Source organism: Bubalus bubalis, chromosome 10, assembly GCF_019923935.1.
Source record: "Bubalus bubalis isolate 160015118507 breed Murrah chromosome 10, NDDB_SH_1, whole genome shotgun sequence".
NCBI classification, from domain to species: domain Eukaryota; kingdom Metazoa; phylum Chordata; class Mammalia; order Artiodactyla; family Bovidae; genus Bubalus; species Bubalus bubalis.
The window spans coordinates 7,306,390-7,321,149 of record NC_059166.1 but is presented as its reverse complement, the minus strand read 5'-3'; the positions used below and the strand labels follow the sequence as shown (position 1 = coordinate 7,321,149).

General features: G+C 54.4%; 1 protein-coding gene across 7 annotated transcripts in view; it reads right to left on the bottom strand.

The window, feature by feature from the left end:
• Positions 1 to 14,760, bottom strand: part of AGPAT4 (1-acylglycerol-3-phosphate O-acyltransferase 4) — a 153,220-nt gene that overhangs the window by 7,048 nt on the left and 131,412 nt on the right. For all 7 annotated transcript variants that reach the window (XM_044924021.2, XM_025294304.3, XM_025294307.3 and 4 more), the window contains 4 exons: positions 9,698 to 9,859; positions 6,863 to 7,016; positions 3,094 to 3,196; positions 2,260 to 2,335 (listed from right to left, as the gene is read on the bottom strand). In XM_044924021.2, the coding sequence (XP_044779956.1) occupies positions 2,260 to 2,335; positions 3,094 to 3,196; positions 6,863 to 7,016; positions 9,698 to 9,859 (495 nt within the window). The remainder of the gene's footprint in view (positions 1 to 2,259; positions 2,336 to 3,093; positions 3,197 to 6,862; positions 7,017 to 9,697; positions 9,860 to 14,760) is intronic.

Here is a 14,760-nt window from a genome sequence, read left to right as displayed (position 1 = left end):
CATGAAATTAAAAGACACTTACTCTTTGGAAGGGAAGTTATGACCAACCTAGACAGCATATTAAAAAGCAGAGACATTACTTTGCCAACAAAGGTCCGTCTAGCCAAGGCTGTGGTTTTTCCAGTGGTCATGTATGGATGTGAAAGTTGGACTGTGAAGAAAGTTGAGCGCCGAAGAATTGATGCTTTTGAACTGTGGTGTTGGAGAACTCTTGAGAGTCCCTTGGACTGCAAGGAGATCCAACCAGTCACTCCTAAAGGAGATCAGTCCTCAGTGTTCATTGGAAGGACTGATGTTGAAGCTGAAACTCCAATACTTTGGCCACCTCATGCGAAGAGCTGACTCATTGGAAAAGACCCTGATGGTGGGAAAGATTGAGGGCATGAGGAGAAGGGGACGACAGAGAATGAGATGGTTGGATGGCATCACCTACTCAATGGACGTGAGTCTGAGCAGACTCCGGGAGTTGGTGATGGACAGGGAGGCCTGGTGTGCTGTGGTTCATGAGGTCGCAAAGAGTTGGACACGACTGAGCGACTGAACTGAACTGAAATGACTAAAGCAGAAAACGGCACAAGGAAAATGCTGCCTCGTGCAGGAGACCCGCGGGAAGGGGCTTCTGCTGTCCTGTGTTCCTCTGTCCGGGCCCAGGCCTGGTGCCAGCACATCGGAAACGCAGCATCTCGCTGCTGACAAGCGTCAGGCAGTGCATTTCCACCCTCAGGCCCTCAGCCCATTGACATCAACAGCAGTGTCCCAGAAACACGTTTCTGGTTCCCCCTCAAAGCCCCTAAGACCCCGAGGCTGAGGCTCAGGAGTCTGCAATTCCATGCTCTGGGGGCAGGCAAACCAGTCTCTCCTAACCATTCGTGAAAGGAGAACAGACAGGTCTGCTGTAAATGCCCCCGAAAGGAGACTAAAGGCAGCTCAGAGAGAGGGTGTCTACAGTCATTGCTGGAAAAGCTCGTCCTCAGGAACACAGACGCGACTTCTGGCATGAGAATATAGCGCCCGGATCTGGATTCCAAAAACCGAGCACATTTCTAAGAGCATCTCTTTCATCTGATGGTGGAGATTTGGGAGTCTTTTAGACCGAAATCCTAACACATTCTCAAAGGTAGGATTAAAATTCTTGTTCAGTGAAGCGCAGGCCTCCTTAAAGCTCTGTGTGACCATCTTCTCTTAAGCCGTGGGGCGGAAAAGACGTGAACGTTAGCCAGCCTGTATTCATAGACTTTGGTGAAAGGAAATTAGAGGCCTATGGAATGTATCTGATTCTAGATAACCAACTGGTTTGGGTTCCAAATGGATGACGGATTCAAAAAGACGTTTTCCTGTGCCTGAAAATGCTTCCCTCACCAGGTGGAGGCTAAACTTCTGCCTAAGAGCGAGCAGTCGGAGCAATAGTGATTAAGTTTCCTCTGCCCTGTGCACGTCTGTGCGGGGGGAAACCACTGAAAGATGAGGCCTTGCTAAGAGGACAGAGAGAGAATGGGGGGATCAGAGATGCTGCCGGGGGTGGGGTGGGGGGAGGTGGCAGGCTGGGCAGGGGTGATGGGGTGGGCACGGCACAGTTCAAACCTGGCCCGGCTGAACCTTGTGGGCCTTTGTCCTGCTTATGCTGGTGATGTTTTGGGACCAGACATGCTACCTAACTGTGGACTCAGCCATGGCTGCTGTAGAGAACACCCGTACCCTCAAGAATATTCTGCTCTGGGACCAGTGGCAGGAAAATGGACGAGAGCTCCTGGGACCCTTTTTTTTTTTGTCCACTATACCCGCAACATAGTTCCATTCTTTCTCTGAAGCCCACTTTTAAAAGTATTTTGCAAGTTCTTTTCCCTGTTGCCTGAGCTTCCCTGGTGGCTCAGATGGTAAAATCGTCTGCTTGCAACGCTGGAGACCCAGGTTCGATCCCTGGGTCGGGAAGATCCCTTGGAGAAGGAAACGGTAACCCACTCCAGTGTTCTTGCCTGGAGAATCCCACGGACAGAGGAACCTCATAGTCTACAGTCCATGGGGTGGCAAAGAGTCGGACACAACTGAGCGACTTCGCTTTCGCTTTTTCGCTTTTCCCTGTTGCCAAGTAGAGTTAGTCCCTACTGACTATTATTATCTGGGGTGGTTGTTATCCGGAGCATGAGGTCTCCCCTATGAGAAAGGTTCAGCCGCCTCTATAAACTCCCAAAGGCCCCAGCACCCACAGCTGCTGCTTGGAAGGGAGCTTTGGACGGCGCAGAGCTGGCCCCCAGCACTGACCTTCTCCTGGTAGAGTTTGTGCAGCCAGGCCGCACACTTGTCCTCCTCCTCCGGGACTTCTTCTAGAGGAATCCGCCTGCAAGGCAGAGAGTGGCTAGCAAAGGGGAGGCCCACGGCAAGTGCCCCGAACACCGGTTCAAACTAACAATGTTCAAACTAACATAACTAAAGGTTTTAGTTCAAACTAACACTTTTCAGCTTTTATTTCGGCAGCCTGGATAGCGTGCAAGTGAGAGAGTAATGCAATTGATCAAAGGAGGGGAAACCCACACCCTCCTTGGACTGGAGAAATTTAGGCCCGATGCAGTCACGGCCCACCAGGGGATGGGCCAGGGCCCATTCAACAACTCAGACCCGTCCAGGAGAACGCCTGCTTCTCCACACTCCCTAGCCTGGACTATAACACATGAATGAGATGCTGCTAAAGTGGTCTCCATTTGCTTCTAGGCCCCTTTGTAAGTTCTAGAATGCTTGTATCTGTGTCCATTTCTATGGAGCAGATATATCCTCCAAGAAAAGGGTTCAATAAAATAAACTCTCACACTCAGCCTCAAAAATGACTGTAAAATACTGTCTCTCATTTGTTCAGACCCGAGCTCTTTGTTGAGAGAGAGTCAGAGAGTGGCTGGGGAGAAGAGAGGTTTAACCTAATTATTTACAACAGAGCATGAGTCTCTCGATATAAACAGGACTGTGAACGCATTCCATTCAATGCCGACGGCAGACATGAAATTATTGGCACACTCCCCTGGGAGAAGGTCTGTGGGTCATTTGTGACTTATTTGCTTTGGGATGGGCATTCCATTTTCTGGAAAGGAAATGGAGCCGACTTACCTAACATATAAATCGGCGTGATATTTCTTGCCATTGAGGACTCCCAGCAGTGTTGGGTTTTCATTGTTTCTGAAATTGAGTGTACAGTCATATACAGCTGAAACTATAAAAAATAAAACAAATACAAAGCAGTATATAGCGTGTGAACCCAATTCCGTTTTGTAATATACATACTGGAAAACAAGAATCAAATTGCTGGCTGATTATCTGGGAATGAAGGGACTATGGTTTCTTCTTCACACTTTGCTATATTGTCCAAATACTCTACATTGAACACACATCACGTTCCATCATCAGAAAAGCACACTATAACTTAGTAATAGAAAAAACTTATTATTAAGGTCATATCAATTTAAAGCAATGCTACAATGACCCATCTAGGTGTGCTACAACAGGTATGTAAACAAATATTAATAGATAAAGCAATCCAAAGAATACTGTCTAAGGAAGTCTCTGAGTCATGGCAATGTAACCATTCTATGGGCATTTTTCCACTAGAAAAATATGATTGTTATAAAATGAGAATAAGATACTGGAGACTTCCTAAGGAGTTGAAATATGGTGTAGTCAGTTGACACATGGCTGGGAAACAAACAAGATTGTGTGATTTTAATGTCTACACAATGGTGAGTTAACCTGTCAACATACTGAAAGGGGACAACAGAGGATGAGATGGTTGGTTGGCATCATGGACTCAGTGCACGTGAGTCTGAGCAAACTCCAGGCGATGGTGAAGGACAGGGAAGCCTGGCCTGCTGCCGCCCATGGGGTCGTAAAGAGACAGACACATGGCTAAGCGACTGAACGATGAACAACAAATATGAAAGTTATGTCGACACCCACCGCTGCAGCCCCAGGGCCTGGCCCAGGCTTCATGAATGCTTGGATGGGAGGACGCCTGAAGGAACAGTGAGGGGAGAGCAGGGTGGACATACGGAGTGCAAACTGATGGCCCTTCCTACACAGCCGGTAAGACAGGACCGGACAATGAAGAGCGCAGGAATTTTGCAGTCAGCCTGGGTGTGAGCCCCAGGGCCACCTGTTCCCAGCTGTGGGATCTCCTCCCGGACAGTCCACTCGGCCTCCCTGAGCCTCGTTCTCCTGGAGAACGGAGGTGACTCAGGATGATGAAAGTCAGCGCCTCCCAAAGGGCCCAGCGCCCTGTGCTCGGTAGACTTTAGCCAGCGCCCTGCACAGCAGCACTACCACGGAGAGAGAGAGAGCGGCTGATGGGCGGGTAGAAAGTCACGTGGTCTGTCTGTTTGCTTCTGATTGGCTGCCCAACCACCACGTGGGGCCACAGCGGGGGGCGAGAGGAGGAGGGGCTCCGGCAGCTGGACCACGTCTTAGCCAAGGGCCCTCCCGCTTATCTGAAGGGGTGAGGGCAGGCAGGTCCCCACCTCCCACCCCCAACCCAAGCAAGAAGACCACTCCCCTGTCCTCCCTGGCGGGGAGAAGAGGTCCCCCCGACCCCAGGAAGAGAAAGGCTGGTGGAGAATAACTTTCTCAGTTGAGTACATCGCCCAGCCATTGTAAGCACAGAATGAATGACACAGAAGGAAAATCCTTCAGGCTGCAGAGCCCCAGGGTATGAGGGTTCATGCTGGGTCAAGGGTTTCAAAACACACCTCCTTTCTTCAGGCCGCTCTGACATAGGAGCCTGACGCTTGCCATAGAGGTGGGGTCCCTTCGATTAATCAAGCATGGGGGACAGCCCCCAGGAGGTCCCCCAGAGAACAGCCTAAATCTGCAGGGTTCCCTCCTTTTCCAGAAAAGAAACCTTAGGTCTTAAAGTGACAGAACCGGGCCGGGCACTAGACGCACGTGCCTGCAGAGCCCAGGAAAACGAGTGTCTGGCCCCGCCCACCAGGCTGCCTGGGTGTGGCCACGGCGCCCACCGTGTAAGGGTAGAGCCGCTTGGGATAAGTTCCCCCATCCTTCAGCCCCAACTTCCCCATCTGCAAATTGGAAGTCAAAACATGTTTCCTTCGCTGCATCCGGCGGGCACACACTCTGGTCATGCTGTGTGTGAGATGCTTGTATTGCTGGGGTGTCAGAAGTGCCCTGCTATCACCCATCATCATTATTACTATCTAGGGAAGTGGGGCAGCCTCTGGGCAGCCTGGCCCCTTCCGCCTGTAGGCAAAGCTCAGGGAGTCTCACGGGTCACCCCAGGCGGGGAAAATCAGAACCGGAAGCTCGACACCCCCACCTGGAAGAGACGGCGAGGGGTGAAGAGGGCGGCAGAGGGCTCTGAGTCAGAGCCAACGTTCAATGAGATGTTTACAATGTGCCAGCCCTGATGCTGAGTCACCCACGTGTATTCTCTCGTTTAAGCCTGCTCATAACCCTAAGAAGTTTTACAGAAGAGCAAACGGAGGATCCGAGGGGTGGAGTGACCTGTCCCCAGGGTCCACAGCTGGTGAGGGGAGGAGCCAGCCCCATCCCCAGGCCTCCTGACCCTGCTGGATGGAGCAGCTGCCAGGAGGTGTGTCTGTGAGATGGAGCAGGCCCAGGCATTTCTGTGCTGGTTGCTGGACTTCACCAGGGAGCTAGCTGACAGGGAGGTTCTAGCCTTTGGGGTGATACCAGAGCAAACCAAGTGTGCTGGCAGACAGCTGGGGCCCCTCTGAGGCCCGGCTCCCAGAGGGAAGGGGAGAGGGGCCACCTCCAGCAGGTCCTCGGTGCTGGGAGCTACTGAGTCCCAGACCAGTGGTCCCTTCTTCTCCCCGGAGTGATGGCGGGTGGTGTGAGGATTAGAGGCGGTGATGCAGGTAGCAGGGGGCCAGTGAGGAGCGATGTGGGGACCGCGGGTAGGAGGGAAGCAAGGGAAGACTCAGCGGAGGGGCCCAGGGTCGCCGGGAGCAGAGTCAGAGACCTTTAGGACCCGCACGTGTTGGAGTCAGTGTTGCCACTGTTCCCCCCGCGGGACAGGTCAGCGTGATCAGAGCTCCGGGGCGTCCCCCGGCCCCCAGGCATGGGGATGGCAGAGAAACACCGCAGTGTCCACACCTACATCCCCCTACCTCCATCCCCGATGCAGGCCCGGGAGGAGGTGGGGGCCTTGGCCTCACCGGGCGATGTGGCTGGGATTCAGGGGGTGCAGAGAGGGTGCAGGGGGGCATCGGGGTGGGGGGACTAGGGTGAAGGAGGGGAGGAGATCCCCTAGCTCCTGCCTCCCGAGAGATGAGGGACAGGCAGTGGGGCCTCCAGGGCAGCCGCAGGGCAGGAAAGGGTAAAAACTCGCGTTTCCAAACCCAAAGAGAGGAGGGTTCAACTGGAGACCAGAGACTGGAGCAAGCTGGCTTTGTGGCTACTCGCGTCTCGTCTTTACCTACAGTCATCCAGGGCTCGGACGACAAGGCCACAGAGATCATTGTCTGGGGGTGGGGAGGGGGGGACAGCTAGTGCCACAGACGGGCAAGAAATGCCACACAAAGCAAAACCACCCCAGAAACCTGGGCTGACCTGGCGCGGGACCCCCAGGGAACCCAGCGCCGCCCGCAGCCGGCAGTACCGGCGCCGAGCAGTAGAGGGTAGGGTTGGCCTGGTGTGCACGCGTGTGCATGTGGTGCATGGTGTCTGGGCACGTGGTTGGTGTTCACAGTGGTGTGTGTGCAGTCGTGAAGGGCTGTGGCCACTCGTGTGACGCCAGGAACCTGGACCCAGGCTAACCAGGGGTGACCTGCCAGCCTCCGTCCCTGGCTCCCCTCTGGGTGCTGGGGGTCCCTTTCCCTGGCTGCAGGGGGCCCCGCGGGGTCATCCTTACCTACATTTCTCAAACTCCTCACGGTCACCGCGAAGCCCTTGGTGCGAGGCAGCAGGTGGTGCTTGAGGCTGGGCAGCCCCTTGGCCTGGGCCACCTGCATGCTGATCTGGTGTTTCTTCTCTGTGAACCGCGTGCCCTCGCAGTGAATCAGGAACTGAAGGGGACAGGACAGCCGTCACAGATGTCCCTGCGGCTGCTCAGATAGCTGTGAGGTCACACACTCAGCCCCAAAGTCACAGCCTCAGCCCCGAGGTCACATGCTTAGCCCCAAGGTCATACACGCAGCCCGGAGGTCACATGCACCATCCCCCAGCCACGCCACAGTCACACACAGCCCCACAGGAGCCTGAGGAAGTGACCAGGGCAGTGGTGGCCTGACAGCTGAGCCTGCCTCCCCTCAGGGCATGACCTCTGGCCCCCACGTCTACAGTGTTCAAGTCTGTGAGCTTCGGAGAGAGAGGGTTTGTGTTTGAGGAGGCTCAGGAAGCAGAGGGATGAGTGTGTGTGTGACCAAGGCCCCTGAGTGTGCATGTGTGACCGGGGCACCTCGAGTGTGTGTGTGACCAAGGGCCCCAAGTGTGTGTGAGTATTACTGATCGCCCCAAGAGTGTGTGAGTGTGGTCGGGCACCCTGAGAGTGTGAGTGTGACCAAGGCCCCTGAGCATGTGCGAGTATGGCCCGGGTGCCCAGACAGTGTGTGACCAATCACCCTGTGTGTGACCAAGGCCCCCAAGTGTGTGTGAATGTGACTAATCTCCCCGAGAGTGTAACAGTGGTCAGGCACCCCAAGAGTGTGAGTGTGACCAGGGCCCCCCAAGTGTGTGTGAATGTGACGAATCTCCCCGAGAGTGTAACAGTGGTCAGGCACCCCAAGAGTGTGAGTGTGACCAGGGCCCCCCAAGTGTGTGTGAATGTGACGAATCTCCCCGAGAGTGTAACAGTGGTCAGGCACCCCAAGAGTGTGAGTGTGACCAGGGCCCCCCAAGTGTGTGTGAATGTGACTAATCTCCCCGAGAGTGTAACAGTGGTCAGGCACCCCAAGAGTGTGAGTGTGACCAGGGCCCCCCAAGTGTGTGTGAATGTGACTAATCTCCCCGAGAGTGTAACAGTGGTCAGGCACCCCAAGAGTGTGAGTGTGACCAGGGCCCCCAAGTGTGTGTGAACATGACCTGGGCATCTCGAGTATGTGTATGTGTGTGACCTAAGCACCCTGAGTGTGTGTGAGCGTGACCTGGGCACCCTGATTACATGTTTGATGATCTCCCCGAATGTGTGTGACGATCATGTGTGATGTGATCAGGCATCCCAAGTGTGGGTGAGTGTGACTGCTCCAAGAGTGCGTGAGTGTATTCAGGGCACCCTGAGTGTGTGTGAGAGTGACCAGGGCCTCTGAGTGTGTGTGAGGATGACCTAGGCACCCCGAATATGTGTGAGTGTGACCTGGGCACCCTGAGCGTGTGTGTAATGATTGCCCCAAATGTGTGTGAGTGTGACTGGATGCCCCAAGTGTGTGTGAATGTGATCAGGCACCCTGAATGTGAGTGAGTGCGACTGACTGCCTCGAGAGTGCATGAGTGTATTCGGGGCACCCCGAGTGTGTGTGTGACCTGGGTGCCCCAAGCATGTGTGAGTGTGACCTAGGCACCCCTGGCGTGTGTGCGACGATCACCCCGAGTGTGTGTGAGTGTGACCTAGGCACCCTGGGCGTGTGTGTGATGATCGCCCTGAGTGTGTGTGAGTGTGACCGGGGCTCCCTGGGCGTGTGTGTGACCAGGGCTCCCCAGGCATGTGTGTGACGATTGCCTGAGCGTGTGTGTGTGACCACGGCTCCCCAGGCGTGTATGTGATGATCACCCCGAGTGTGTGTGTGACAATCACCCCGGGCATGTGTGTGACGATCACCCAGGGTGTGTGTGAGCTGGGCACCCTGCGTGTGTGTGTAATGATTGCCCCAAGTGTGTGTGAGTGTGATCAGGCACCCTGAATGTGAGTGAGTGTGACTGCCTCGAGAGTGCATGAGTGTATTCGGGGCACCCCGAGTGTGTGTGTGACCTGGGTGCCCCGAGCATGTGTGAATATGTGTGATGATTGCCCTGAGTGTGTGTGAGTGTGACTGGGGCTCCCTGGGCGTGTGTGTGACCAGGGCTCCCCAGGCGTGATTGTGATGATCGCCCTGAGTGTGTGTGAGTGTGACCTAGGCACCCTGAGTGTGTGTGTGACGATCACCCAGAGTGTGTGTGAGTGTGACCTAGGCACCCTAAGTGTGTGTGTGACGATTGCCTGAGTGTGTATGAGTGTGGCCGGGGCTCCCCAGGTGTGTGTGTGACGATCGCCCTGAGTGTGTGTGAGTGTGACCTAGGCACCCTGAATGTGTGTGTGATGATCGTCTGAGTATGTGTGAGTGTGGCCAGGGCTCCCCAGGTGTGTGTGTGACGATCGCACCAAGTGTGTGTAAGTGTGACCTAGGCACCCTGAGTATGTGTGTGACGATCACCCCGAGTGTGTGTGAGTGTGACCAGGGCTCCCCAGATGTATGTGTGACGATTGCCCGAGTGTGTGTGAGTGTGACCTAGGCACCCTGAGTGTATGTGTGACTATCACCCAAGTGTGTGAATGTGGCCGGGGCTCCCCAGGCGTGTATGTGATGATTGCCCTGAGTGTGTGTGTGTGTGTGACCTGGGCATCCTGAGTGTATGTGTGATGATCACCCAAGTGAGTGTGTGTGATGATCGCCCTGAGTGTGTGTGAGCGTGGCCGGGGCACCCCGGGGGTGTGTGTGATGATCGTTCGAGCGTGTGCGAGTGTGACCGGACGCCCCGCGGGCTGCGCACGTACAAAGTACTTCTCGGGGTAGTCCCGCAGGTGCAGGAGGCTCTCAGAGACGGTCTTGCGGTCCTGCTCCCACTTGCGCGTGCAGAAGACCATCTCGGTGAAGTACCACATCCAGCCGATGATGGGGACGTAGGCCAGCTCCTTCTTAGCCAGGACCTTGGAGCCCTGAAACAGAGAGGGGGAAGCCCAGGCATCCATGAAAGGGGGCATGAGGCCCTCCCCTGGGACTGCCAGGGAACTCCCTAGAAATAAGTGACCGTGCACTCCCGGCCCACAGAGACAGCTTGTGTCTTGCCAAGACACGGAGGCAAGGAGCCACTGACCTGGTCAACCGCCCACCAGTCAGCTGGAGATCAAGGCCATGCCAGCCTTGCCCCACGAGTGAGGGGGCAAGGGCCAGGCTCTCTGGGGGGCGGACAGGCGCTCCATGGGGAGGACAGGCTCTCCGGTGGGTGGACAGGCTCTGTATGGGGAGGACAGGCTCTGTATGGGGAGGGGAGGCTCTCCCAGGGGAGGACAGGCTCTCCATGGGGAGGACAGGCTCTCCATGGGGAGGACAGGCTCTCCAGGGGGCGGCCATGCTCTCCTGGGGGAGGCCAGGCTCTCTATGGGGAGGACAGGCTCTGTATGGGGAGGGGAGGCTCTCTGGTGGGAGGACAGGCTCTCTGTGGGGAGGACAGGCTCTGTCTGGGGAGGCGAGGCTCTCCTGGGGGAGGACAGGCTCTCCAGGGGGCAGCCAGGCTCTCTATGTGGCGGGGGAGGCTCTCTATGGGGGGGACAGGCTCTCGGCAGGGGGGACAGGCTCTCTATGGGGAGGACAGGCTCTCTATGGAGAGGGGAGGCTCTCCAGGGGGCGGACAGGCTCTATATGGGGAGGACAGGCTCTCTGGGGGGGGGACAGGCTCTCTATGGGGAGGACAGGCTCTCGGCAGGGGGGACAGGCTCTCTATGGGGAGGGGAAGCTCTCTATAGGGAGGACAGGCTCTCTAGGGGGGAACAGGCTCTCTGGGGGTGGCCAGGCTCTCCGTGTGAAGGACAGGCTCTCCGTGTAGAGGACAGGCTCTCCGGGGGCAGGGGGAGGCACCTGGAGCGGTCGGGAACCCCCGGGGTCGCGGGGTGCCGCGTCATCCTTCACCGGCTCACGCAGGTGCCCGCCCCCAGGTGTGCTCCGCCTCACACTCCTCCCCGCTCCTCAGTGCCCTTGCTGGCTCTGTGGGTGGGGGGACACCACTTTCCTTACAGACCAGGACAGCGGCCCAGTGGGGTCTCTGGGTCGGACGCTAGGAAACCAGGAGGTGAACTCAGATCCGTAGGGGTACTGGGCGCGCTCCACCTGTGCCCTGGCCAGAGCCTCGCCAAGGCTGCGGGTGTGCAGGCACCTGGTGGGGTGGAAGGGGCAGGGGACACACAAGACCAGCTTTGGAGCTGAAAGACTGCGTTCTACTTTTTTGCCTCTAAGGTTGGAGTTAACCAAGATGCTCCTAGAAACAGCCATTATCCACCAATGGCAGAGATGATGGAGACAGTGATATGGACCGGTGGTGGCCTTAGCTGTGACAAGTGTCTGGCTCTGCCTCTCCTATGAGGCCCGGAATAAAGAACGATACTCCACCACAATACTCCAGAATGATTTTCCACTCTCTTTTCCTCAACACTCCCGTGACAGCTGCAAAGCTCAGCAGAGAGGCAATTCCCCGACCCACCCACGAGGGCCAGAAGAGAGGTGTAAACAGCCACCTGCTCCCTAGACCTTAGAAAAATAGCAAATATTCTAAAGGAAATCAGTCCTGAATAATCATTGGAAGGACTGATGCTGAAGTTGAAGCTCTAATACTTTGGTCACCTGATGCAAAGAACTGACTCATTGGAAAAGAGCCTGATGCTGGGAAAGATTGAAGGCAAGAGGAGAAGAGGATGACAGAGGATGAGATGGTTGGATGGCATCACCGACTCAATGGACATGAGTCTGAATAAGCTCCAGAAGTTGGTGATGGACAGGGAGGCCTGGTGTGCTGCAGTCCATGGGGTGGCAAAGAGTCGGACACAACTGAGCGACTGAATGGAGCTGAATTTCCCCTTTGGGAGAAGAAAAGCAAAGCTACCTTTCAGGTGGAGCCTCGCTACGTTTTGACTCTGGTTGCGGTTTTCCCACACACAAATTTCCACACCTGCAAATCCCCTTGAAGAGAACCAAGCCTGAGGAATTCCCTGGCGGTCCAGGGGTTAGGACTCCAAGCTCCAAATGCAAGGGGCAAGGGTTCAACCCCTGGCTGGGTTACCAAGATCCTGCATGCCAATCAGAGCAGCCAAAACAAGCAAAAAATGGAAGATAGGAAGAAACCACACCATAGTATCTGAGGGCCTGCCCCAGAGGACCAGAGGGAGGTCCCTGCAGGTGGGAGCACTCACTGACAGAGGGCTGGGGGCTCACAGGGTGCCAGGCACACAGGTCACACTCTCTCCAGCTCACCACGCCCCTCGTGGAGGCCAGCTAAAGCCCAGCCCTTGTGTCCACGGGTGGGTCTCAGGCCGTGGGAGGGCCCGCCCCCCCCCCCCCCCCCCCCCCCCCCCCACCATCAGCACGATTGTTCTCACGGCCCCTGCGCACAGCCTAGGGATCAAAACAAAACATCCTCACAATGAACTGAACATACCTTCTTGGCAGGTTAGGATTATTTAGAAAATTACATGTTCCTGAACTCTTTCCAAAAATAACCTGTGGCGACCTGAAGGACTTACAAACGTGATCTATCCTATAGCCAAGAATGTGTGTGCACTTAGTCGCTTCAGTCGCGTCTGACTCTTTGCCACCCCATGGACCGCAGCCCGCCGTGGTTCTCTGTCCATGGGATTCTCTGGGTAAGAATATTGGAGTGGGTTGCCATGCCCTCCTCCAGGGGAATCTTTCAACCCAGGGGTTGAACCTGTGGCTCCTGCATTGCAGACAGAGTCTTTACCACTGAGCCACAGCCAAGAGAAGGATCATATACTCCAGAGTAGCAGCCATGAGGTCTGGAGAAAGATCCTGTGCAGTAGATCACAGCTGTCTGCTGAGGACGGATACCCTCGGGGGAATTTCCTATTAGTAGAAATTAACCATACCTCAATTTTTAAGAATTAAAGACTTCTATGAATCATGTTGTATATGATACATCATATCAAACAAGGGTAGCCAGTGGGCCAAATCTGCTCTGCCACCTGGTTTTATAAATAAAGTTTTATTGGGACACAGCTGCTCTCACATACACGTTGCCTACTGCTAGGAACATGGCTGCTTCCATGCTCCAGCAGAGCTGAAAAGTCATGACGGAGGCCACATGGCCATGAAGCCTAAAATATTCAGCTTGAATAATTACACACTCAGTTCATCAACACTCTTGATTTATAGCTGATGAAATTTGTTTCCTATGAATATTTAATGGCTGGGAAAATGAAGACTAACTTTTTTTTTTTTTTTTTTAATGTAGACTCAAAGCTCAGTTAATAGTCTATTTGGAAAATGGTAAAAGCAGAGAAAAACCATAGTAACCATTGCTGGATAGTGAGACTAGAAGTGATTTTTAAATTTTGTTAGATTTTCCTGCTTCTCAATCGGAAAACTACTTTGCAGGGTCCACTAACAACCCCCTTTTTAGGAAATGGCTGACATCAGCACATCTTTAGCCATTTGCTTCTGGAGCACGAGGCTCCGGATCAAAAACAGTCTGGTTATTTTTCATGAGAAACGGAACAGAGGAGCCATTTCCGGTTTTATGCTGAATTAGTCCATCTTTCAGCCTTAAAACCCTGGATGCTATCGTTAGGCCTAGGCCTTGGTGTGGATCACATTCACTTGCCGGGCCTCAACTTTCCTGGCTGTATTAAGAGCCAAGTCATGCTTAACTGAAAGCGTGGCTGTAAAGATCTGATGTCACATGGAGACACACACACAGAGCTCCTCACTGAGAACAGGACACACAGGTGTTCAATGTGTACCTGTGTACCTGTCATCGTCACCACCAAGCAGGCACGCCGGCTGAACGTCCCTTTTAACTCAACCCACTTCTTAAGCCAGGTTTGAAATGCAGTAATAACAATAATTATACTCAGTGGAACACTCAGCGATAGGCCCTGGGCCAGGAGATTCACAGGAGCCAACTCATTTATGACCAAAAGACTTGAAATGTATACTATTTAAATATGCTTACAGTCCTCTAGGACACTTGATACGCTACCAGTGACATGACTCCCCCAGGCCAAGCAAAGGTTTCTGTGCCTTTAGGAAAGAAGGTACGAGGAAGTATATATCCGACTTTGACTCATTAAAGAAAAGCCAGAGGATTTTGTGTGATAAAAAAGAAAATTTGGAGTGTCTAACTCAGGACTATACTTCAAAAATAAAGGGCACGCTACCACTTCCAGAAATACACTTGGTTATGAGCCCAAGAAAAAAAAAAGTGGGGGGAGGGTTCCTACGTGGCTCAGGTGGTAAAGAATCCACCTGCAGTGCAGGAGACCTGGGTTCGATTCCTGGGTCAGGAAGATCCCCAGGAGAAGGGAATGGCTACCCACTCCAGTATTCTTGCCTGGAGAATCCCATGGACAGAGGAGCCTGGCGGGCTACAGTCCATGGGGTTGCACAAAGTCAGACAGGACTGAGCGACTAACACTATTTTTTCATGAGCTCAAGATGTATTGGCACTGCCCAGGGACTCCTTTCCATGGCAACGATTCTCCCAGTACCCGGGATTGGAAGGGTTTTCACCTCGCCCTGATTCTCTCGGGGTCCTTATCTGTGTCATCCGGACCCCAGCTAGCCTGGCCCAGCTGGAGAACATGCAGAGGCAGAAGGTGGCCCCCTGCCTCCTCCCAGAGCTGCGGGTGCCTGGAAGCAACGCGGACAAAGCTTCGGATTAACTGATTAACCGGGTGGGAGCAGGAGGGGAGGAGTCTCCCACAGACCCACCTGTGGGTGCCAGAATCCACCCTAATAGGGCTGACAGAGCCACGGCTGCGAGGGGAGCCCCTGGAGAGGGAAACAACACTTCTCCACATCGAGAAACTTCTACCCTCTCTGGAGCCAAGCA